This window comes from Sander vitreus, chromosome 2 (assembly GCF_031162955.1).
Source record: "Sander vitreus isolate 19-12246 chromosome 2, sanVit1, whole genome shotgun sequence".
Lineage (NCBI taxonomy): Eukaryota > Metazoa > Chordata > Actinopteri > Perciformes > Percidae > Sander > Sander vitreus.
This window is the reverse complement of record NC_135856.1, coordinates 6,516,777-6,542,018: the sequence shown is the minus strand read 5'-3', so window position 1 is coordinate 6,542,018 and position 25,242 is coordinate 6,516,777. Positions and strand designations below refer to the sequence as shown.

General features: G+C 40.7%; 1 protein-coding gene across 1 annotated transcript in view; it reads left to right on the top strand.

Annotated features, from left to right (window-relative positions):
• Window positions 1-25,242, top strand: part of cacna1ib (calcium voltage-gated channel subunit alpha1 Ib) — a 208,259-nt gene that overhangs the window by 74,197 nt on the left and 108,820 nt on the right. The window contains exons 6-9 of the mRNA XM_078270804.1: window positions 7,179-7,521; window positions 9,216-9,308; window positions 19,596-19,935; window positions 20,326-20,720. Of these exons, the coding sequence (XP_078126930.1) occupies window positions 7,179-7,521; window positions 9,216-9,308; window positions 19,596-19,935; window positions 20,326-20,720 (1,171 nt within the window). The remainder of the gene's footprint in view (window positions 1-7,178; window positions 7,522-9,215; window positions 9,309-19,595; window positions 19,936-20,325; window positions 20,721-25,242) is intronic.

Here is a 25,242-nt window from a genome sequence, read left to right as displayed (position 1 = left end):
AAAAATGTCTCAAGGGTTTGCTTTACTTTGAATCACTGCACTAATATTTAGTTGCATAACCATTATTTCTGAGCGCTGCTTCACATCTGTGTTGCATGGAGTCGACCAACTTCTGGCACCTGTCAACAGGTATTCCAGCCCAGGACCATTGAACTACATTCCACAATTCCTCTGCATTACTGGGTTTTGCCTCAGAAACAGCATTTTTGATGTCACCCCACAAGTTTTCTATGGGATTGAGGTCTGGGGATTGGGCTGGCCACTCCATAACATCAATCTTGTTCATCTGGAACCAAGACTTTGCTCGATTACTGGTGTGTTTTGGGTCACTGTCTTGTTGAAAGACCCATTTCAAAGGCATTTCCTCTTCAGCATAAGGCAACATGACCTCTTCAAGTATTTTGATGTATTGAAACTGATCCATGATCCCTGGTATGCCATAAATAGGCTCAACACCACAGTATGAGAAACATGCCCATAACATGATTTTTGCACCACCATGCTTTACTGTCTTCACAGTGTACTGTGGCTTGAATTCAGTTCATGGGGGTCGTCGGACAAACTGTCTGCCGCCCTTAGACCCAAAAAGAACAATTTTGCTCTCATCAGTCCACAGAATGTTGCCCCATTTCTCTTTTGGCCAGTCAATGTGTCCTTTGGCAAATTTCAATAATAGCCTTCTTCTGATCGTAACAGTACTCACAGGTGACTTTAAGTCTTCTTTGATTTTCCTGGAGCTGATCATTGGTTGAGCCTTTACCATTTTGGCTATTCTTCGATCCATTCGAATGGTAGTTGACCATTTTTTCCCATGTCGTTCAGGCTTTGGATGCCATTTCAAGGCATTTGAAATAATTTTGGCGGAGCAGCCTATACTTTTTTTATACCAATCAACTTTTTAATCAAAGTCGGCTGTTCCTCAGAGCAATGTCTGGAATGACCCATTTTGCTGAGTATTTCAGTGTGAAATGCACTATAACCAGCATGCACAGCATTTGCTTCCTTCCTTCCTTAAATATGGGCCATAATTGACACCTGTTTCTACACAGAATCAATCACTTGTGTAATGACTGTTGGGTCAATTGGTTTTCTATCACTCTACAACACTTACTAGTAAATTATTTGCCATGTGGAAATATCACTTCTACCAAAAAATTAGATTTATGAGGTTAGTGATGTTGGACTGCTATTATTTTGAACACAACTGTATGTAATGTCATACAAATAGGGGAAATAGAGATAGTTATTTGAGTTCATTTAGTTGTGTTGAGTTTAGAAGCACTTGATGGAATTTCCTTAAAAGAACTGCTCTATTGCAAGATGTATCCCCTGTACATGATGAATTGCATGTTTGCGTAAAGATTAAAGCTTTTGCATGACCTGCTGTGCACCGACTAAAAGACTGTAGGTTATAGTATGCTAGCTTAGCAATTAATTGGAATGAATTACTTGGAAGTGCACTAATTGAACAATGCTTCCATTTTCTTACAGTATAATTAGTACATGAAATAGTGTACATGAATATTCCTTTTGAATTTCAGTCAGTGTCTTTCTAGGAAACCAATGTTACCTCTGGGTCATTTCATGCAGTTGGTTTTGATAACACTCACACCTTGTTCACTACACCATACCACATTGGAAGCTAGCTGATGAGATGAGATTAGACAAGACACGATGAGTTAATCTTTTGATGCCATCTCAGTTTCATTGTTCACTTTGTTGAGTATCGGAGAATGCCTTTGCTATGCAGGGCATTATTTCAGTTGTACTGTATGTAGGGACAGCAGGGGGATTTCTGCAAATGTCTTCAAAGTTTGAAAAACAAATTAAAATAATAAATCTGTAATGAAATATGATGACTCTCTTCCTATGCTCACTTTGTTTCCCATGGTAGGAGCATAAGAAAATAGTAAGTCGGAATAAGGAACTGGAAGCACAGCAGGTGTTGTTTGTTCCCAAATATCTTTATGATTAAGAGTACAGCTAATACCACTGTGAAATCACAGAGCTCAGACAACAACTGGGATTTGGTCGGCGGTGAGCGAGAGTCCAGGGAGACCATATCCACGGCCAAGCATTTGATTAGGCCAATTTGGCTGCACAGAGAAGTGGACTGGGCGGTAGTTTGCACTGCCGAGCCCAAAGGAGGAAATAATGATCGGACAAGAGGGTTTGAGGTAGGCCATTGCTATGGTAACCAATTCAGAGATGAGAAATGAGAGGGGATGTAATCATGCGATGTCCTGACCTGTCCGAGTTAATTTCAGTAATGTCATCCAATGTTGGTTAAACACACACGCACGCAGATTTGTCTTTTTACCACAAAGCTGACGCAAACCATGTGTGACGCTTGTAAATCATACCGCAGAGTGTTTCCTGGAATGAAATTGGGAGGCATAAAACACAACCCTTTGGCTGGTAAAACACAACCTTTTGGCCGGTGGCTATGCTGACAGGAGTTCTAACATCAACATCTGTGAAATGACTGCTGTCTGTCTGACACTGTCTGGTGGCGGCCGTAATCACCTCAGTATACAGAGACACACAGTCGATGTCCAATCTCTTAATGACCTGGGGTGTGATATCTGCTGTCATATATATGACCTCACAGACACACACACACACACACACACACACACACACACACACACACACACACACACACCACTGTAATGCAAGTTCCTGACACACAGAGAGTGCCAAATTAGTGAACAAATAAACACTCAATAAACCAGAACTTTGCTGAGCTAATGCCTTTAAAATGAGAGTGCTGACCAGGTGGGCTCAACAGGTGGACAGATCTAGGAATAGAGAGATGAATAGAGAAGTGTTTTACATTTGATGTTGTCTTTTTCATTTTTATAATTCTAGGTTGATATCACATCAGATGCCCAATCTGCTAGGTTTAGGGTATTATGACAACTAAATCATTAAGCAACTAAAATCTTTTGAAAACCTAACATCTATTGCAGTTGGTTTGAACATATTTTTTCATTTGCTCTCCTGTGTGTGGGCCATCCAGTGAAGAAGATTCATAGGCTTCAGAGAAGAGCTGATCTTATTTGTCCGTTATCATTGTCCACCAGAAAGTAGCAATTATAGGATCCCCTGCTTTTACTTTGTTTGATAAGAACATGTCAGCCACTTGAGAGCCTGGCTTCGACTTGCTATGTCCGGCCAACGCCCTGTTACGCCCTGTTGTGCTCTACGACACCATAAACTATTATAACTGTTACAATATCTTTATTGTGACTATTATTGCCATTGTTCATCATACCCCCAACCGGCACCGTCAGACACCGCCTACCAAGAGCCTGGGTCTGTCCGAGGTTTCTTCCTAAAAGGGAGTTTTTCCTTGCCACTGTCGCACTTACGCATTTATGCATGCTCTTGGCGGAATCACTGGAATTGTTGGGTCCTTGTAAATTATAGTGTGGTCTAGACCTTCTCTATCTGTAAAGTGTCCTCAGATAATTCCTGTTATAATTTGACACTATAAATAAAATGTAATTGAAATTGAAATGTGACACTACAGGGAATCTCAAAAGTACTCCACCAAACAGTTTTTAATTGGTAGTGCAATACTAATTTATACATACATACAACACATATTTCTCTACAGCTGCTTTGACCTTATGTTTGGTTTATAGCCAGCTCATCTTGGCCAGAAAAAAAATAAAAAAAAAATAAATAAATTGTCACGGTGCTTGTCACCTGATTGCACCTTCAGGAATAAAGAACTGAAAACGCGTTATTATGGAACCCACGCAACTTCTAGGCAAGACCCGTCCTTCAATAGCATTCACACGCTACTATTGGCCAGGCCTCCATGCTTACGTTAAGTAACGTAACCCGATTTGTTCAGGTCCTTCCCAAATAGAGGAAGAGAGTAGTATTTAGATTTTTTGGCAACTTGGGTGCAGAAGAACGCCAAGACATGCTTGTGGCACATTAATCTTTAAGACTTCATTGGTGATATATGATAGAAAACAGATGAGAAGATGAAGACTTGATCAGAAATATCCAGAGCAATACTGTAAACTCAACTGACGTGAAAAGGCTGTGTCTCTCCTCAGGTCAGCGGGCTTGATAATAGCTTCTATTCAGTACAACACAATACAGAGAGACAGAGTCAGTGAAAGAGATACAATGAGTGGGACAAAGACGTAGAGTGAAGAAGAGACAGGGATGTACTCACAATGCAGCTTCTATTGAGTCTTCTTAAATACCAGGTCACATGTAATTGCTAACCAACGTCTGCATCCATCTGTATTCCTTTCTCCGGGCTGCCCTTTAAATAACAGCCCGCTCTCGTATTAAAAAGAGATCACACAGAGCTCTGTCTTACGTGCCTACCTTGCTCTTTTTGTCATGGCAAGGCAAACACCTTTACTGTCTCTCTCTTTTTTTCTTTTCTTTTTTACCTCACATAGTACTCCTTCTTTCAATTGTCTCATCTCTTTCCTATTTTTGTTTCTTGTCTTGCTTTATTCCTGCTTTCCATTTATTTTCCTACGTCTTTCTGTATATGACATTTAACATTGTGCTCCCCCTTTTTAGCATTCATCATTTTTTTTTCTCATATCATTCCCTCTTTTTTATATCCCAATTCTCCTTTCATCTAGTTTTCTTGGTTACACTTTACCTGAAGGTATCTACATAAGAGTGACATGACACTGTCATGAACATGTCATAAACATTATAAACAAGTCATAAACGTTTTTGACGTAACACTTCTTTTAGTAAGTGCCATTCGTTTTTTGTCATGACAAGTTAGGGTTAGGGTTACAGTTAGGGTTAGGGTTCATGTGTCATGACTATGTCATGTCACTCTTATGTAGATACCTTCAAGTAAAGTGTTATAGTTTTCTTTCTTCATTCCTGGCTTCCATTTGATCTGGGAGTGTCTTCCTCTTTTGTGTCCCTCTCTCTGTATCCTTCTCTTTTACATCCAACGTCTTTGAACACAGAAGTTGAAATTGCAACTCTCACTGGAACTCATTTAACAAAGTAAAGTCATAGGCTGCTTTTGGCCTATTCCCTTGTGAGTCTCTCTGTAAAAGCCCTGACACACCAAGTCCACTGCAAAGAAATAACATTTACAAGACCGACTGATCAGACACTGTGTTATCTTCATGCTGCTTCACACTGCTACAACACTTCTAATAAAGATTGCACTTTAACACCTTTTAAATTCTACAGCTGACAACCAGCTGACCACTGGGCTACATGTATGTCCTGTGCCGGTGTAATAGGGCATAACCGTGTCAGTACTATACGTGTACGTATTTGCATTCCAAATAATATCACAGAAGACAAAAAAAACTAAGCACATTTTCATGCTGCTGTAATTCATGTTATGCTTGGATGATGGCGTATAGTTTTGCTTTGTACTGCTGTTTATCAGCCTATCATATGTTTGACAGCGTGCGTTTGTAGAGGAAGAAAAAGGGTAGAAGCAAAAAATAAGTAGATGCCACATTAGATTTTCAAGGCTGAGCAACTAACCGTGACGGCAACAAATATGTGTAGAATACAGACGACAATGCGGGACACACCACATAACGTACTGTACAGGAAATAGTGAACCACAGATGAAAACAGCTGACTGTCAGCTTGGTGTGTCAGGGTTAACGTGTCTCCATCACTACCTTTCTGCTTCTCTCTGTCTGTGTCTATGGTGTCAATCACAACCATCACAACCATAATCATATCTTGTTCTCTCTCTCTCTCTCTCTCTCTCTCTCTCTCTCTCTCTCTCTCTCTCTCTCTCTCCATCCTTTCATCCACTCATCTGTCTTTCTGTGATCATTTTATTTTCAGCTTTCAGGTCTGTTCTTACACCACACAAATGTTGTAAATAGCCATGAAGGACAAGATGTTTTTCTCTGTGTAAAATCCCCATAGAAAACTAGCTTGGATGGACTCACGCGCAACCACACACACGCACACACACACACACACACACACGCATACACACACACACACACACACACACACACACACACACACACACACACACACACACACACCTATTTATGACATCTATACACTAGACAGGCTGAACAATTGATTTCCAAATGTTACTGATTACTGATCAAGCACAGTCATAGTTTATGCACAGCCTCCGTTTGGAGTATAACACAGAGCTGTTCCATGGCCACCAAAAGTCACTGTTTAAAACTATAGAAAGAAGTAAGTTGACTGTTCTTTGGAATTTCAGAACTGAAATAATATAGCTTTCCAAATGTATCTCTGAAGTTTAATGGCATTTTTAGATATCTTCTTGACTTCTCCTTTTAAGGGTATTTGCATGTAACCTGATCCCCATGTGTTTTATATCAAACTGTTGAGAACAAACTCAGCTTTCTGTTTAGTGACGCCCAAACAGAGCAATGTATAAAGAGATAATTTTGCCCTACAGCAGAAACATTTCTCAAATCTCTTGTGAAAACATACCTACACTCAATTGTTTTGGTGCTTGAAATGAGTTTACAAAAGTCTTGTGTTCACACAAGTAGCAGTAGTAGTAACATATGAATAGAATAGTAAATAAATGTCTAAAATGAAATTCCATAACATGTTTTGAGTAGGAGTGTTGTCTAACATGGCTTGTACTTGCCGGTTAAGTGTTATTACTGTCTCCAGAGTAAAATCAAGCAAGAAAACATTGATTAGAATGATACGTACATGCTGCCAACTCAGATCCTCATAATTATTTGGCCCATTTCTTGCAATATTGAGTGACATTGCAAAACTTTATTTTGATATACTTATTAAGTGCTTAAAGCTGCAGTAGGTAGATAGCAAAACAAAACAGCCAAAAGGAACGCTTCCTTTTTGAAATAACTTGTGATTGGCCAAAGTTTCACCCGTCACAGGCTAGGCTTTCTAAAGCTTAAAAACAGAGCCAAGAGGAGGTGCAAAAGACACTTGAATTACAAAATGCTGAAAGAATATTATGGAATTTGTGCCTAACGATACCAAAAATAAAAGCTTTAAATATAATAAAATAAATAATTGTTACCCTTTCTTCTTTTAATTTTTTTTGTTCGTATTTTACATATTTATATGTATTTCATAAAATAAAGTCCATGGTGTTTTAAGACGTATATTCAAACAACCTTTAGTTTTTAGTATAGTATTGTACTCACCACCTTCTCCCTTCACACTCCCAGCGCTACGGGTATCAGTCTTCCTCGGCCCTACTACATGGCTGACGAAGATGACGAGCGACCCTTCATCTGCTCCCTGCCAGTCGACAACGGCATCATGTCCTGCGGTGACGTGCCGGCCCGCCGCGAGGGAGGCAGGACGTGCTGCCTGGACAAAGACGACGCGCTGTATCGCCAGTCGCTGGGCCTGAGCCCCGAGCCTCTGGCCAATGGCAGCATCAGTGTAGCAGGGCTCTGTGTCAACTGGAACCGGTACTACACCAGGTGTCATACCGGGTACAGCAACCCCCACAAAGGAGCCATCAACTTTGACAACATTGCCTTTGCCTGGATTGTAATCTTCCAGGTGAGAATTTTGGTACAGGGCACCATATAAGTAGACCACCAACCGGACTGCTTTGTTTTTGGTCCAAAACCACCTTTTAATTTCTTTATAAGTAGTATTATTAGGGTTTATGACATGTATGACTACATTTTAAGTGGATTTAGCTTTTTTTTTACAGACAGCAATACCCATAATGTGTCCTGACACAACAAAAGTTCATATTAAAACAGATTTTTAAAGGCATACTATGTGACTTTTCCCTCTTCGGTCCCACTACAGGTTGTCTCATTGGAACTACAGCTCGTGCGGCTGTAGTTCCAATGAGACAACCTGTAGGTAGCCTCGTGAGACCGTCCTGATCTCGCAAGCTCCAGTTTTCCACTCGCAGAAAACGAGTGGAAAACTGGAAAACTTGAGATAGAGAAAATTTGGAGCCGTTCGCCAAACTACCGACCAATCAGCTTTGGTTTTGAGGCGGGTTTAGGTGTGACGCAACGAGAAGCGACTGTTCAGTCTAAACAACATGACGGTTTCCACGGATGAGATGAGCATAGCTATCGTGCAAGTTTTATCCGAATTAGAAAGTATTCCTTCATTGAAAGAAGAGCAAAAAACGGCACGTCCGAGGCTTTTCTCGGAGGAAAAGATGTTTTTGCTCTTCTCCTGATTGGTTTCGGCAAGAGTTTGATATATCAACTGGCTCCGCTAGTCGTGAAGAAAATTAGTAGATTTTGACGGAGTCAGGTTAGTGATAGACAGATGGTTTATCCAATCAGCTAACCAGTATTTTCTCCCCTTTCCAAAAGTTCTCCAACGGAAAGTTCCCAGATGGATATGCCGAGCAAATGCGAAGCAATCCATCTGGTGAAGTCAGGTTAACCTGTAGGGGGACAGAGACGGAAAAGTTACATAGTATGTCTTTAAGTTATCATGAATACAGATCAGATAGATACCAGTTACACAAAACAAGGAGGAAGCTCAGGACAAATAAAGAAGTTTTTTTATTTTTTTATTTATTATTTTATTATATAGTGACAGTGGATAGACAGGGAAGGGGGAGAGAGATGGGGGATTACACTCAGCAAAAGGCAGCAGGTCAGATTTGAACCCGCGCTGCTGCAGGACTCAGCCTACATGGGGCGAGCGCTCTTACTGAGCTAGAGGCCGCCCCACAAATAAAGAAGTGGACAACAGTTTAGATTTACAGCGTCATCAACATATATCCTATCTTTCCTATTCCATACGTCCGTGTTTGCTTGGTGATACATGTATCTGGAAAACATGGGCAAAAACACAAAGAAAAATGAAACGCGCCATCTCACTGCTTTGAATAAAAATGTTATAGCATGTTTATTTAACAGCTTTACAAGCGTATTTTGTCAAGTTCAGACAGAGCATGCTAGCTGTTTCCTGTCTTTAGTTAGATTCCTGGCTTCTGGCAGTAGCCTTATATTTATGTGTTAGGTTTCCCTTTTGACAGAGATGTCATTCTCCGTTTCCTGCCCATGGTCTACAGATGAAAATTATCTTATGGCCAACTCTGGTACTGCTAAGGAGCTGTGCATTGTGCCTGTCAAATAAACAAATAAATATATACATTTAACGGAGAGGCATGAGAGTGGTATCGATCTTCTCGTGTAACTTTCCCACCAGAAAGCAAATGAGGATGGATTAAGTTATTGTTTGTTCACTCTCACCTTTCCCCTTGATTGTAGGTGATCACTCTGGAAGGCTGGGTGGAGATCATGTACTATGTGATGGATGCTCATTCCTTCTACAACTTCATCTACTTCATTCTGCTGATTATTGTAAGTTGTGCTCGTACACATACAGTATGGGTAGTGTGCATAGGTCTGGGTGATCAATATCATCATAGTGCTGTAAGAAGTATATTTCTAGATATCTGTATTGGTTTAGAATATAGTAAATAGCAAAATCACACACAAACTAATCAAAACTGTTTTCCGTTGGCATCACATCGACAAAACACTTCAATTGTGTTGGACTAACATTTCAATAACTACCTTTGTTGGTTGTTAATTGCTTGGAATCTGTCAGCATACACATAATACAATCACTGCATTGCAATCCCACTTAAAGGTTCTGTACTCAACATTCAGAACATTAATATAGCTGTAAACAACTATTTGTTGTAAAGATAAAGTGGAGTAATGGGCAGAGCAGAGATAAAGTCAAACTCCCTCTGTGTGTGTTGTAATCTGAGTTTATCTGTTCTTTGTTTTGATAGCCGTCTCGGCCATGCGTGCATGTTAGTGCATGTGAGTGCTTTGTGCATCAATATCAGACGGCGAGTGCCGTGACAAAACGTCAGTATTTTACATGGTGGGGAACGGTACACACCTACTGATGCACACGCAGTGAAGTTGTACTTTCTGCAGTCATCCCATTTGCATACTTTTACATTTCCTGTTTTTGTTGCCAATGAAAAGCTGTCACTCCATATCTCTCTCTCTCTCTCTCTCTCTCTCTCTCTCTCTCTCACTCTCACACACCTGCATACCGATGCACACACACGTACACACACCTGTAGACACACACACACACACACACACACACACACACACACACACACACACACACACACAAGGATGTCAGTCAAATCCCTGAAGAATCCCCCTTTTGTTGTGATAAAACATGTTCTAATTCCAATCCTTAGGCTTCTGTGTGTGTGTGTGTGTGTGTGTGTGTGTGTGTGTGTGTGTGTGTGTGTGTGTGTGTGTATGTGTGTGTGTGTGTGTGTGTGTGTGCGTGTGCGTGTGCGTGCACGCGTTATCATGATGCAGTGTGACTGCCAGTCCCGGTTACTTCCCAAACCCCGGGGCTGTCTTGTCTTTTTTTATTGCACTTTTAATTGCCTGCCTCAAATTCAGGCACAAGCTCTGTCTCTCTTTGCCTCTACTGTCTCACCAAAACTTCCTCCATTTCTTAACCCTTTCATTTCATCTTCCATTACATCTGTCTATCTGTCAATCTCTGCTCCTTGCCACTTCACCTTTCTTATCGTTTCCTGCCATCTATCAATGCTTGACTCTGCTAACACGTCCTTCAATCCCTCCCTCATTCACCCCCTTCTGCCTCACTTACACCCTCAGTGTCTCATTCTTTTCCTTAATCTCCTTTCTTTCCTTTTATCTGTACCTCCTCCTGTTTCCCTTCATCCCCACCCCTCCTGCCTTCATTTTATCTCCCCCTTCTCGCTGAGCTGTATACTGAGCATCATTCAGGCATCTTTCACTCGACTCATTATTGTCACTCACGCAGAAACACACACACTCGCAAACAGGCATACAAACAGAAAATCCAGTTAACACTTGGCAGCTTGACCCAGCCTTATATCTGTCTATATTGTATCTGCTCACGTTAAACTGCCGTGGCTCCACTGGTTTGATAGGCACCATCTTTTTAATACCATGACCTCCTCCAGCAAGCATCCCTATGTAATCTAGCTCCACTAGTTTAGTTATATCAGTAAACAAATGTATTGACTCTTTTTGGATACTCATTTCTGCATCAAGATCGCCTCGCCACAGGCAGTTGGTGATATGAATGTTGCCTTTTGATGTGAAAACAGCAGTGAGGAGGGATGAAGGGGGGAGGAAAGGAAGGAGGGAAATTACTGAGGACTGGAGTAGGGGATAGTGGAGAGTAAGAGATGGAAAAGGGATGATGAAATGTAACAGTAAATAGAGGGAAGAGGGATAGGAAGAAATGGAGGAAAGAGGAAAAGGGGCAGAGGAAGATGGTGAGTGAGCTTGAGTGTGAGGGTGATGAAGAGGGAAGAAATGGAGGAGGTGAGGGAGAGGGCTGGATGAATCAATGAAGAGAAGGGATCAGGAGGGGGTGACGATGGGCTGGAGTGTTGGCATGAAATCAGAGAGAGGAATGGAGGATGGGAAAGAGGAAGTGACCACATATTGGTCTCCCTCTTTGATTTTAAATGAAATGTTATTAAGTTGGAGCAGACACACTGATCACAGCATCAGGTTTAACAGTACGTCATACATACATTCTGTCCCCCAACCTTCAGAATAAAAATGCTTTAGTATTAAGGCAAGACAAGTTTGTTGTTTATTGTACAGCACATTTCATTTACATGGTAAAATAAAATATTAGATGAAGATGAAGACACATCAAACAAAATATTAAGATACAAGTAAAGAGAGCAAATAAAATATTTTAAAAGAAATATAAAAGATTAAAACAGTCTAAACTGAAATACTTAAGTATGTGTGTCAATAACAATTAGGTGTTACGAGGCTGACATTTAGAGAGTAATACTTGTCACCTTAGCATGCTAATACACTCATATTAGTTATATCTTGCATAGTTTAGGATGTGATTATGTCAGCATGTATGTTTGGCATTATAATATGTAGATGTGAGCATGCTATTTTAGCATTGATATTAAAGTACAGAAAGGTCTGATGGGAATAGGCATTGTCGTAGTCAAGATCACCTAAACCGAGACCAAGTCATTACCAATACCAGAGTGTATTGAGACTGAGACATTACCAAGACTTTGAGGGGTTGAGACTGAGTCAAGACCTGGTCCAAGGCAGGGTGAGACCGAGTCAAGGCCAAGACCAGACCAGTGCGAGTCCCACACTGCATGACACGATAAAATGTGGAAAATGCTAACCATAGGCACTCCTCAAATTGATCTGAAAGGTGCAAATTCCCATAAAAAACACCCACAGAAAACATTTACATCTTTTATTGCCACAACATACAGAATGTGCACAACTGGCTAATATGTATTGCTAATATTTGTTTTCTTTTAGATGCTGTTTTGGAAATAACCTCCTTATGGTTTAGGTAGCCAACTTTTACACCGAGGATTTGGCTGACATCTCCCAGACTTCTTCTCCTGTCTTCCGCATTCACTTTCTTGGGAGTTTGTGTTAAAGGACAATTCCGGCGCAAAATGAACCTAGGGGTTAATAACATATCTGTACCGAGTCGAACGTTCTCTGGGATCTATTTTCATGCTAAAATCCGCGTCCTCTTCATCCGAGACCGAGACAAGACCGAGTAAAAATGTGGTTGATTCCGAGACGAGACTGAGACCTTTAAAAAGTTGTCTTGAGACCAAGACCGATCTCGAGTACTACAACACTGGGAATTTTAAAAGGAGGAGAAGGTTTTAAAGGAGAGAAGTGTAACCTGATGGTGCGAGATGAAAAGTCAACGGATCACCAAAGCCTTTCAACTTGCATCAACAACTCGCTCCCTTGTCAGAATGTGTGCTAATAAGAAAATACAAAAAAAATAAAGAAAAACATTACAATAGCCATCACGTAGCCTATCACTTTCACTGATATTTTAAATATGTGCAGTTAAAGGACTGCTGCATATAATAATAAACAGAGAAGACAATAGCAAGTAGAAAACGGAACAAAAAACATAAAATGCAGACATCAAGCTAAAAACTGAACTGAACAAAAGCTAGTCTAAACAGCTGCTTTTTCAACATGTAAAATGTGTCAGCACTCAACTCAGTTAACATTTAAAGTTAGATTAAAAGATCTTTTAACAGCAGTCAAATAAATCTACAGCACTTAAACCATCTTTTAGATTCAGGATGATTAAAATTAACCTAATTGCTAGAATTGAAACCCAAATGTTCCCTCATGGCTCTCCTCTGTGTATCTACTAAAACATTATCTAAAAGAGGAAGCAGGCCTTCCATTTTTAATGCATTTCAAGATGAATGTGTTCTGATTAACCATGCATAAACGCCTCGTAGATTAAACATAATAGCAGGATTTTACTCCCTGTTGTTGTTGCATAGCTGGCTTTTTTTCCCCCACAGAGACAATATTTGACAGTCAGGATATATTGTCGGCTTTGTTGCAGCATGTTTCAAGGCTTGTCTCACAAACAGACTTAGCGGAGGAAAGTGATTTGAGCATTACTATGCGCATGTTAAAAGTTCTCTTCGTATCCCTGCTTGTCCTCATCTCAGTAGCAGACGGATGACAAGACTTTTAATTATGTTTCCTTTAATACTGCCTGACACTGTGCATGGAGAGATGGAAGAGAGCGAGCGACAGCAAACGCAACAGTTAGGAAGGAGAGAGGGAGAGGGAGAGGGAGAGAGAGGTTCAGGTTGCATTAAGATGCTTTGACAATTTCACTCACGTAACATTCAGGCAGATTAACTGTGTTAAATGCAATTGAGAGAGAGAGAGAGAGAGAGAGAGAGAGAGGTAGAGTGGGATGAAGAGTAAGTGATATGAGAGAGTGCAAGGCGAGATGAAAACAGTGATGAGAGAGAGATGGAGAGAGAGAGTGTGACAGATGGAGAGGCAGATGAGAACAGTGAGAAGAAGATGGAGAGAGTTTGAGAGTTGCTTTACACTGATTGCCATCATAGAGCAGCTTAGATATGAGGACTCATTGGAATTAAAGGCTTTCCATGGAAAATAGCTTGGTCCTGTGGAATTAAGTGGGGCAGCCTCAACCTGTGGCTTTACAGAGCCGCAGAGCCGGAGAAGCCTCATGATTTCACACCGTATAAGTACCCTTACCTATATCTACTTTAGTATTAAAATGCAGAAGAATAAATAAATAATGTATTTATGTTTCTGTCACAGGTGCAATTTTCATACATCTCAGATTCTTTGTCTCCAGGCTCATTTTTGGCAATAGCAGTTAATCAGTGGGTCGGTCCATCACTTTGGTCCTGACTAAAATATCTCAACACCTGTTTGATGGATTGCCATGGAATTTGGTACAGAGATTTGTGGTGACCATACATGGATATGGAGACAGACAACCTGTTTTATTTATTTTACCTTTATTTAACCAGGAAACGACTCATTGAGATTAAAAAATCTCTTTTTCAAGAGTGTCCTGGCCAAGACAGGCAGCAGTATAACCACACAATACACAAAACACAAAATAAACCATTTTTATTTCGGCTCCCATGTTAACAGGTTAGAGCTTGCACACTGCCTGCGTGACACGCACGTCTCAGGCGTGGCTCGAAAAATGCACATGCTAGAAATAGGACCGACGCCTATTTTTCACGTGGTATATAAGCATGTTGGAAGCATTTCCAGGCAAAATAGAATACGAAAAGATGTTTATATGTCATTTTGACATGAATACATTTAATAAATGATATTTTGATGTTTGAAAGTCTCTAGGTTTTGACATAAATGCAGATATGAATGTAATTTAAAAAATAATAATAAATAATTAAAGATGCAAGCAGCGTTGGACGGGCCCTCGCACCTTTGCATGCGTCGGGGTTACTGGCGGACGTCGCTCCTTGCGACCAGGCATTTGCTCGGCACTCAGACAGTGCAAATCGTCAGCAATGAAAAGGGATCTCCCTGCTGCCCTCAATGATAAATCACACAAGACTCTACGTCATACAGTTCATTAGCTGTGAAAGGGGGCGTGGCCAAACCTCACACAAGGGTCTACATCAAACGGGTCATAAGTTATAAAAAGGGCCGTGGCTACAACATAGGGGGCGGGTCAAACCATCACCAATCAAAAAGAAACTCTCTGCTGAGTTCAGTGATACCTCACATAAGACTGTACCTTAAATGGGTCACCAGTTATGAAAGGGGGTGTGGTTTAATCATAGGGGGCAGGCCAAACCATCACCAAGGAAGAAGGAACTCTCTGCTGAGTTCATTGACACCTCACACAAGACTCTACCTTAAAAGGTTCAAATGTTATGAAAGGGGGCGTGGCCTGTGTAAGTGGGGTGGTTAAAGTATATGGGGGCTTCTCAGTATCACATTTAGACCAAACATAAGTTTCATGTAAATTGGATGATGTTTGTCATATAAGGCGGATTTTTGGTCTCAGGCCTGGACTTTTGTTGATTGTGTAAAATTTCAAGCAGATATGTCAATGTACACTGTAGTTACAGCCACTTTCTCGTTAATCACTAAACACCCAAAATGGCCGCCATGCCACGGCCACACCGTTTGACGAAAAGTTTTTCTTTTAATAACTTTTCATCTTTAAGGTGTTGAGATGGTACCAACCAAATTTGAAGTTCATCGGATGAAATCTCTAGGAGGAGTTTGTTAAAGTATAGCACCTTGACTTTTAGGTCTACTTCCTGTTGCCAGTAGGGGGCGTTATGACTTTGAGCCAATATCGGCCTGTACATATCCTTAGGGTTGAACTCTTATAAATCCTGAAATGTTTTGAGTCAACTAGACAATGTACACTCAAGTTACACCCACACCTGTTTTGATGGCGAAACACACAAAATGGCCGCCCCGCCTCGGCCATGCCCTATGACGAAAGGTTTTTCTATTAATAACTTTTAATCTTTAACGTCTTAAGATGGCACTGACTAAATTTGAAGTTGATCGGATGAAATCTCTAGGAGGAGTTTGTTAAAGTACGACGTGGAAATGGCCAAAATCGCACGAATTTTGGGCTTTCAATTCAAAATGGCGGACTTCCTGTTCAGTTTAGGGTATGGCTCCATATGGCTCCATTGTCTTTGCTGTAATCAAATCAGTCTATATTTATGTTTAACATGGTATTTAATTGTATCAATGGGAAACATACATGTGTATAGACAAGGCTAGCAGCAGTAGCGCCGCATCAGACATGTTTCTGGTGTGCAAAGAAATAGAAGACGCCATGCAGCCGTCACACAACTGACACGTAACAGAAATGCCACACTCACGCTACACAGCCAGTGTGCAGCCGGCCTTAGATCCTCGGTCGGGGCCCTTCTAACCGTTCCCAAGTCTAGGTTCAAAACCCGAGGGGATCGTGCCTTCTCCATTAGGGAACCTCGGCTTTGGAACGACCTGCCAGAGGATATAAGGCTTGCTCAATCAGTGACTTCTTTTAAATCACATCTTAAAACAATTTTGTTTATAGACTCGCTTCTTTGTGATGTTGTCTTTTTATCGTCCTTTTACCCTATCGTCTGTTTATTTCATTTTATTTAGTCCTTTGTTGTTTTTACTGTCCTTTAAAGCTATAGTGCGTAGTTTCTGCTGCCCCCATGAGGAATTTTAAGTAATGACAACAAAACTGTTGGCGCGTTCACATGATACAAGCCTTCCGTGACCGCACCCCCCCCCACACAGTTGCTAGTAGCCAAGGAGGATACGGAGGATTACAAAAACATGATGGACTCTTCAGAAGAGGTAAGTATCTTTACTCGAGCTTCTGCACGGGAAAGTCACCGGACGCCACAATCTTCTGAACATAGCCATACTGAGAAATACAGAGAGAGTTGTGTGGAGCTGATAGTCGCAATTAGCTTTGTATCAACTCATTTGGCGATGGCTTGAATGTATCGGACGTTCATTAATATCAAAAAGTTACGCACTAAAGGTTTAAAGTTGTCCGATCTTTTATTTTCACTATTTAACTATACAATGATGTTTATATTTGTGTATTGATTTGATTGTATTGATGTGCATTTATTTACTGCCATCCAGACTTGCCTCTCACACATACGTAGTCATTATGTCACCCTGCTGCTCACACACACACACACACACACACACACACACACACACACACACACACACACACACACACACACTAATCTAATTGTATTTCAGCGACTCCAACAGACTGTGAGTATAAATATTTGATGGGATCGGCGAGGGTGTTGAATGGGTGCTGGGACCTGCTGCCTTCCTTTCAGTCTGTGGGGCCAGAGAGCAGGCATGAAAACTAACCAGTCTGACCACAAATCTTTGCTTTGTATCAATCAATTTACACACGAAGTGCACACACACACACACACACACACACACACACACACACATACGTCGGCTTACACACTTAGGTATCCAGCGCTTCCATAGTCTTTGTCACAGTGGTTCAGATGGAGAGCAGAAGGGGGTTATCAGGCTTCACAGCCCAGAGAGAGTTAGACTTCATCCCACTCTCAGCCTTCTCTCTCCTCCTCTTTTTCCTTCATCATCAGTTCTGCTTCTCTGGGTGACCTTGCCCTTTTTCTCCTCTCTTTTTCTTTTTCACATATATTGTCTCTTGTAAAGAGAGTGAACATACAGAACTGCAACACATCGAGCCGTGTTGTTTTCTGACACGTTTCTCAAAAAATTCTCAAAACATTATGTTTATATAATTAATAAAAGTTTAAGCATAGGCTGTGATGTAAATTCTTCAATGTTGTCTGAATTAAAGGTTAGTTTTGATTAACAATATAGCATTGAATCAGGTTCTAGTTAAAGAAATCCTTGTGTGAGCGGGCCTCAAGGCTTCTTCAGAAAAAAACCCTTCCATCATTAATCAAGGACAATCAGGCTCAAGGCCAGGTTTAATGCCTCGGGCTTTTCATAAGTAGATAACATGGAGTTAGCCCCCTGGTGATAGGTTTGAACTTTTGAGCAGAATTTTAGATATGCTCACTCCCTTTAAAACGAGCGCTTCAGGCTGTAAAGCCAAACAGAAGTATTGGAATATGGAAAGTGTACATTGCTAGTACTCTTAAACTTTTTGGGGGGAAGATTAAGTAAAAAAGAACCTGATGGATAGCATAACCAGCAACAGATAACACAACTTAACAACCAACTGCAGGTACTCAACTTTTATCAGGATAAGGATATTTAAATAAAAAAATGAAAAAAAGAACTACACAGTACTGTCACACCAGCCACAGATACAGACTGCACCGATTTGCCCACAGGACTGGAGGACCAAAGAGGATGCTGAAAAAATACAAACAGCACCATGAAACTATTAGTTTTTGAAAAAATTATGAAAAAAATTACACATTGCCCTGCTTAAATTTCCCCCTCTGGAATCTACCGTGTGTATAATTTGTGAGGTGAAAAGTGAGAATATGTTTCCTGAATGTAAATTCCCATTTAACAACGCTATAGGTTTTTGTTGTAATTGTCAGTTTTTTCTGTTAGTTTGGTATGGCAAATGGCTGTTAATATTATGATACCAATGGACCTTGGCTGCCACTGCTATTGAAAATGAGCCAGTCAGAGGCCCAAATAGGAGCTGTAGCGTATTCATAACACTTTACATGTATTGTTGTAATTTGGGATAAAAACAGTGCCATAGTGGTCAAATTCATTCAAAATTGACCCAGAATCCAAAAGTAAATTGCAGATTGTATTGTCCGTTTTGTCAACAATATCGTTTTCAGCTTCTGCCCACTGGGAGCAGCACTTGCAGCAACATTTTATTTATTGGATATTTGGATATTTCTGTCTGAAATGCATCTTGACAGTCATAGTTCACTTATAACCTTACAGCTTTATGTACATAGGCTTGTACCGTCACTTTTTTTTAATCAAAGACCATGATATTTTTAACCCAGCTCATCTTTTGTTCTGATGATTGATTCAACCAGGCAAGTTTCAAGTATTCCAACTGTGAGTCATCTAACTTTCACACTGTGGTGAAAATGAAAGAGACTTTTTAACTCTAAACCCAAATAGCTTCCTTTACTTTGCAGCATTGGTAGCCTTGGTTACAGTTTAAGTTTCATTGATAAAAGAGGAAAACATAGTTGGGGCCTGTGAAGTATATCCCTAAATCACACAAGGTTCCAGGGTAAATGGGATTCAATGTAAGCTTTACCTCTCATGATACAAATAAATAAATTGTAAGGAGCTTGAATTACAACAGAATCAAGAAGGTAAAAGTGTTAGCTCCCCTCTCCTCATACGTTAATATTGGCTGTTCTTAAGCTGGTAAGGTTTTCTGGTTTTGATACCAGCATGCTATCATACTCTCAAGAGAAAAAACCAGACTCACAGCTCAGTATCTTCAATGTGTTCATTAAAAAACACTGCAGCTTTGTTTGCAACCATATTGTAAAATGTGTTATGTTTGGACTTGTCCAGCCAAGTGGGCCAACAGGCTAGAGGTAGTAGCAGATATCTCCAATGGCCTCAAGCCATCTTGCTGAGAGTTCTTTATTCAGTGTGATTAGCTGGCAGAAACTGACCATTGATAGCCCAATATTATTTCATGCCAGTGTTTTCAAATGTAGCACATTTTACATTTATGGAAAAAATGATGTGTTTACTTCTTCTTTCAGTGGGTCTTAAAAACTGTATTTCCATGTATGGCTCTCATCCTCCCAGATTGGTTCCTTCTTCATGATCAACCTGTGCCTCGTGGTCATCGCCACCCAGTTCTCGGAGACCAAGCAGAGGGAGCACCAGCTGATGCAGGAGCAGCGAGCGCGGTGCTCGTCCTCCTCCACCCTGGCCAGTGAACCGGGGGACTGCTACGAGGCACTCTTTCAGCTGATCTGCCACATCCTCCGCAAGGCCAGGAGACAAACGGTCGCCCTTTTCAACACCCTGCGGGGGAAACCTCGCGGCTTTCGGGGCGTCGGAAGAGGTAGAGGAGGAGGAGAGGGAAGGGAGAGGAAGGCCAATGGGAGGGGAGGACGTGAGAGGAGAGCAGTGATGAGGCGCGGTATGTAACTGTAAAAATATGGATGGATGGATGGATGGATGCTTTATTGTCATTGTAAAACAACGAAATTCAAGTACTGAGCTCAAAGAAATAAATTCAACACCATCATCCATCCATACTCACTCATACTCCCATTCACGCCAGCTAATTTACCATACACTCATTGCCAACGTACGCAATTAAAAAGTGGTATGTGTAATTAAAATTCCATTTCATGAAAGTCAATTTCTGACAGCAAAGTGCGTTGCATATAATAACTAAATAATGGATTATTGCACATTGATGTTGGCATGCATTTGGGGGTGTGCTTTTAGTCCGGAGTTCAGGATGGCGCTTGGCTTTGGGATAAAAATCATTCAAGAATTGTAACAACTGCCATTTCCATTTCAGGTCCACCCTGTCCCCACCATAATAAGCCTGAGCACACCTCAGCCATGGCCCTCAGCACCGCCTCGGCCACCGACGGCTGCCCTCAGTGTGCCGCAGCCCTGTCACTCACTGACGGCGTGGGACCAGCATGCAGTGCAGTAAACGATGAAGCGGAGGAGGGAGCTGTGGAGGAAACGGACGGGGAGGGGGGACACTCTGGTACTGAGGAGAAGGGCAAGGAAGGCCAGGAGGGTGCAGTGAGACATGGGGGCTGTACTCCTAAGAGCTGTAAGGAGCTGTGGCACGATATTAGGATGAAGCTGTGGGGAATCGTGGAGAGCAAGTACTTCAACCGAGGCATCATGATCGCCATCCTGATCAACACCATCAGCATGGGCATCGAGCACCACGAGCAGGTACTATACAGACAGCTGCAGATCTCCTCTGTGTGTGTGTTCACACTTTTGTTTTCCTCTTCTTTCATTCATTCTCTTTCATTTCTGCAGTGTCTATGTCATTCTCTCCTCTCTCTCAGTCTGTCTCTTTGACACAGTCTGTTCATCAGTTTAATCAAGTCTTTCTAGTATCATAGATGTGTTCACACTCACACAAAAAACAATTGATGTCAATAAAGACATCACAGCATTTACTAAGTACTCTGCAGGCTTGGCTAAACTGATTCAGTAAAACCGCACCGTAAATTAAAAGTAGCGTTATTAAATGTTGTAAGACCACAACCAACAATGTGTTAGTCCATCTCTCAATAGTTACTTCTTCATCTATTGGAGACGTCCTTATGGTACTCATCCTACTGAAGACATGAGTCCTAGAAAAAAAAGGTCACTAATATTTACTTTTATTTGTTTAAAGCCTAAAATATTATTAACAAATTGACACTGTAGTTTTTAGCAAAAGTTAGTCACACAAGAAATTGTTTGTATGGAGTTTTTTTTAGACTTGGATTTGATGAAGGATTCCAAGGCAGCAGGACAGGTAATGTGGAATCGACTCATAATAAACAGTTTCTTAAAAAAAGAAAGAAAAAAGATAAACATGAAGGAACATGTCACCCAATAAAATGGTGTGACTTATTGATGTGCTTTTAATTGTTTTAATTGATTTCCTCCATTGTTTATACTATGTCATGCTGCAGCACGTTTAGTGGGATCAACTCATTATTGTTGTATAGAATATAAACAGATTTTTTTGTAAATATTTTATGAGATGAGATGTCAGCTGAGATGTTATTGGTTGTCTTACTATGTACATAACATTTCCACGGTCATCAGTCAGTGATTTCATTCTTTCAACAACTTTCCAGGCCGATAAGTGGAAAAATAATGAGAACCCAATTAGAAATATTTTAAGCTCCCCAAGCTTTTACAACTTTTAGTTGAAAAAAAAAAAAAATCTAACAATGCTTAGAGGGAGGTTTCATCCATTAGTGATAATCTTGGAATACATGTTGCAGTAGTTGGCTTGTTTTTTATGTGTGTGTGTGTGTGTGTGTGTGTGTGTGTGTGTGTGTGTGTGTGCGTGCGTGCGTGCGTGTCTCTTTAGGTATTGCTACCCAATTAGAATGCACTAGCAAGCTAACAATGTACATTTATGAATCGGGGAATCCATAGCAGTTAGAAACAAAGGCTTTGCCTGTTGTTAGTGTTTTGTAGATACATGAGCTGCTCTCTCTCTCCCTCTGCCTACAGCTATTTACGTCTGAACTAACAACCATGTTGCTTGCAGTGTGAATCCACAGTTGCTGCTAGTGTCTCTCCCTGTCATTCAATGTCCATACTCCTCCGCAATGTAAACCTCTCTATATACTTGCTCTCCTACATCCATCTCTCATCCTTCATGCCTTTTTGTCCTTCTGTCTTTATAATGCCTGTATAATGTGATTCCCCAGCCAACAGAATAGCCATGTCTGCACTCGGTTAGGCAGCAGGATAGAGGTAGGGCCATCAGAATATTATCTCACCTTTGACTCAGATCTCACTCATCATCATCTCCAAGCCATAACACAATTATGCCTTTTTATTCCTGTTTCCTGTGTCTTTCTGTCATCCTGCTTTGTGCACTTGTTGTCTTTCTGTTAGTATTTCTCGCTCTCGCTATACCATTGCCCACTTATGCCTGCCACCGCCGCAGTGGTGGGTCGTCTCTCATCTCAGGGGCGGCTAAAAATAGAGAGAGACAGAACGAGAGAGGTAGAGGGAGACTTTGCCCTTTTAATGGGAAGGATATAGCAAGATGGAATGGCTGTGTGTTCCACCGCCTGTTTAGCTAACTGGAGTCATGCCTCCCTCTGTTTGAACAGTGGTATCAGAGGCTTAATCTGTCTCGTCGCTCTGATCCTCATCCTGTAGAGAGGTGCTTCCACCTGTCCTTTTACACCTGTGGCCTATGGTTATGTCGGTGTGGGAACAACAGATAATCAGTGTGGGAAAAAAATTACTAGCCAGATGCTTTTTGTTATTTCTGCGTTGTAAGAGGTATAATTTAGGCCACCAGCCATTTTGCCAAGAAACCAAACATAATTTGGAGAGTGTATTTTATATCAAAACAAACCAGTCTGTTGGTGAAAGAGTGTTAGATGTGTATTGGGATGGCCTCCACCCTTTCTTTTTTACTACAGCAAAGACACATTTTGTAATAGTTTACTAATTAAACTACATGATCGAAATGTTTTTCTTATTTTTATTCATAAGATTAGATTCAACTTGATTGTCATTGTGCAGAGTACAAGTACAAAGACAACGAAATGCAGTTTGTGTCTAACAAAGCAGATCTACAAAAAACGTTTCTCCATTATCTCATTACATTATCATATTAAATAAATATTGAAAACCCATTAACCTACAATACATGGGTTGTCTAAAACACTAGAACAAAAACTGTAAGGAATGCATTAACTGCTATGTTGATATGCTCTAACACACGCTGCAATTTTTAGCATGTTGTGCTAAGTAGCATATTAGCTACAGTAGTAGCCAAGCAAGTTTGTAGTCACAGGTTAGGCTAACAAAACGCAACTAAGCATATACACTGTGTAATATGTTGCCTCTGTGTGACGTTGAAAGTGAAAACAATTTGTAAATACAGACACATATTACAAGTATGTAAGCTAAGCAGCCAAACAGGTTCATTTTCGAATTATAACAATAGCTGACATGAAGCTCTAGCCTCAGGCTACATTTACATTGATACGTTTTGTTTTGAAAACTAACATCTTTTGCTACGTTTACATGTCACATTCACACTGCTCTGGCATTTCAGAGACTCTAAACCAGAGAAATACTTCTGACCCCGTTTAGGTTTAGAATCTGCGGGCTTGTATTATAGTCACAATGCCCGCATACTGAGACCTTTGGCAACACTGACGCCAATGTTTCGCCGCGTAATTGGGTCTCATCAGTCATGACGTCTTGTTCTAGCCCCAGTCTCAGACTTATAGCCAATATCATGTAAGTAGCCATTAAGTTCATACAGTAGGACACTTTTTGTAGTATTAGGGAATACGAGGGTAGGAACCTTGTGCAGGTGACTGTTGAAGGAGGGGTCAATAAAGCCGCTGCTGTGTGGTCCTTGTGCCTCCAGATTGGTTTCAGTGCACCTATAAGCCACTGAACACTTTTTACATTATTCTCATTTATTAATGGGATATTAAAAAGACAGCATTTTCTGTCAAATCATGGGGCTAACCTTAACTTTATCACCTTGCTAGTTACAGCTGATAAAATATCTCAGCCAGTTGTCATTTCACCTGGCAAAATCAATGATTTCTGGCCAAAAATGAGCAGCCTGCCCTTGTCTATCCGATATGGAAGGACCCATTCTTTCAAAATTGAGAACTAACTGAAAATACAAGGCTATATCCCCCAATGAAGTTGGATTGCTCGAGTGAGAAGACACTTCAGAGAATTGAACAGCTGTTTGGAAATTAATAATGCAGCAGTGTAATGGACACTTAGGAGATTAGACAGGGATGGATAGAGATCAAACAGTACAGCTGAATGACTCTCTTGCTCTGCAAAAATGTCAGGAATAAAACCAAAGAAAAATGCCAGATTTATGTTGCCGGAGCAACCTTGGCCACAGTCAAAATATTCAATAGCACCCACATACTTAGTTTCAGATTTGTTGGGGATGACTGTCACACACAAACTAAAAGCACAGCAGAAACCAAACATATTTGGTAATCAAAAGCAGAAGTAGGTCAGAGAATTCAAAAATAAAATCATAATTGGGTTTTGAAGGACAGTTAGACAATCCACAGGACACAGTTGGATATCTTAGAAAAGAAAATGAGAGCACCCTCCATCTAAAATTTATGTTGTGAATAAATGGAACCTTACCACCCTGAGGATTATTGAAGAATCAATAGCCAATGGGATAAGCCTTAATAAGATGAATATCTGCATTAACCAAAGTGGCTATTAAAGACTTTTTTCACTGTCTACAGGGAAAACGTAAGTGTAAATCACTTTTTTGTGGAATTGAAACATGGAGAGACATTAGAGGATTTAGGTTTGTTATGATTTCCATTATCACGTTGCTGATATGCATGCATGATACCACAGCAGTGACTTCGGGTTGTTGTCTCACAGGAATGTCACATGAGACAGGTGAAACGGTATTGCACTGGGTCAGACTCGCTGTGCATCAGATGCTAAAAGCACTGGATTAGTGGAGAGGCTAAAAAGACTGAACTTGTTGCTAGAATTCCCCACATACAGTATGGGATCACCCCAGAGATGTCATATTACTAAACAACAAAATAGGTTTGTCATTACCTTCCGAAATGACCCATATCATCATTACAAACAAGATTAATGTGTGTGTTTTCTGAGCTCCCAACTCTTATGTTAAATGGTAAAATGTTATGTTTATGGTAAAAGGTACTAAAACTACTAAAGTTTAGGAACAGATTGCAATCAT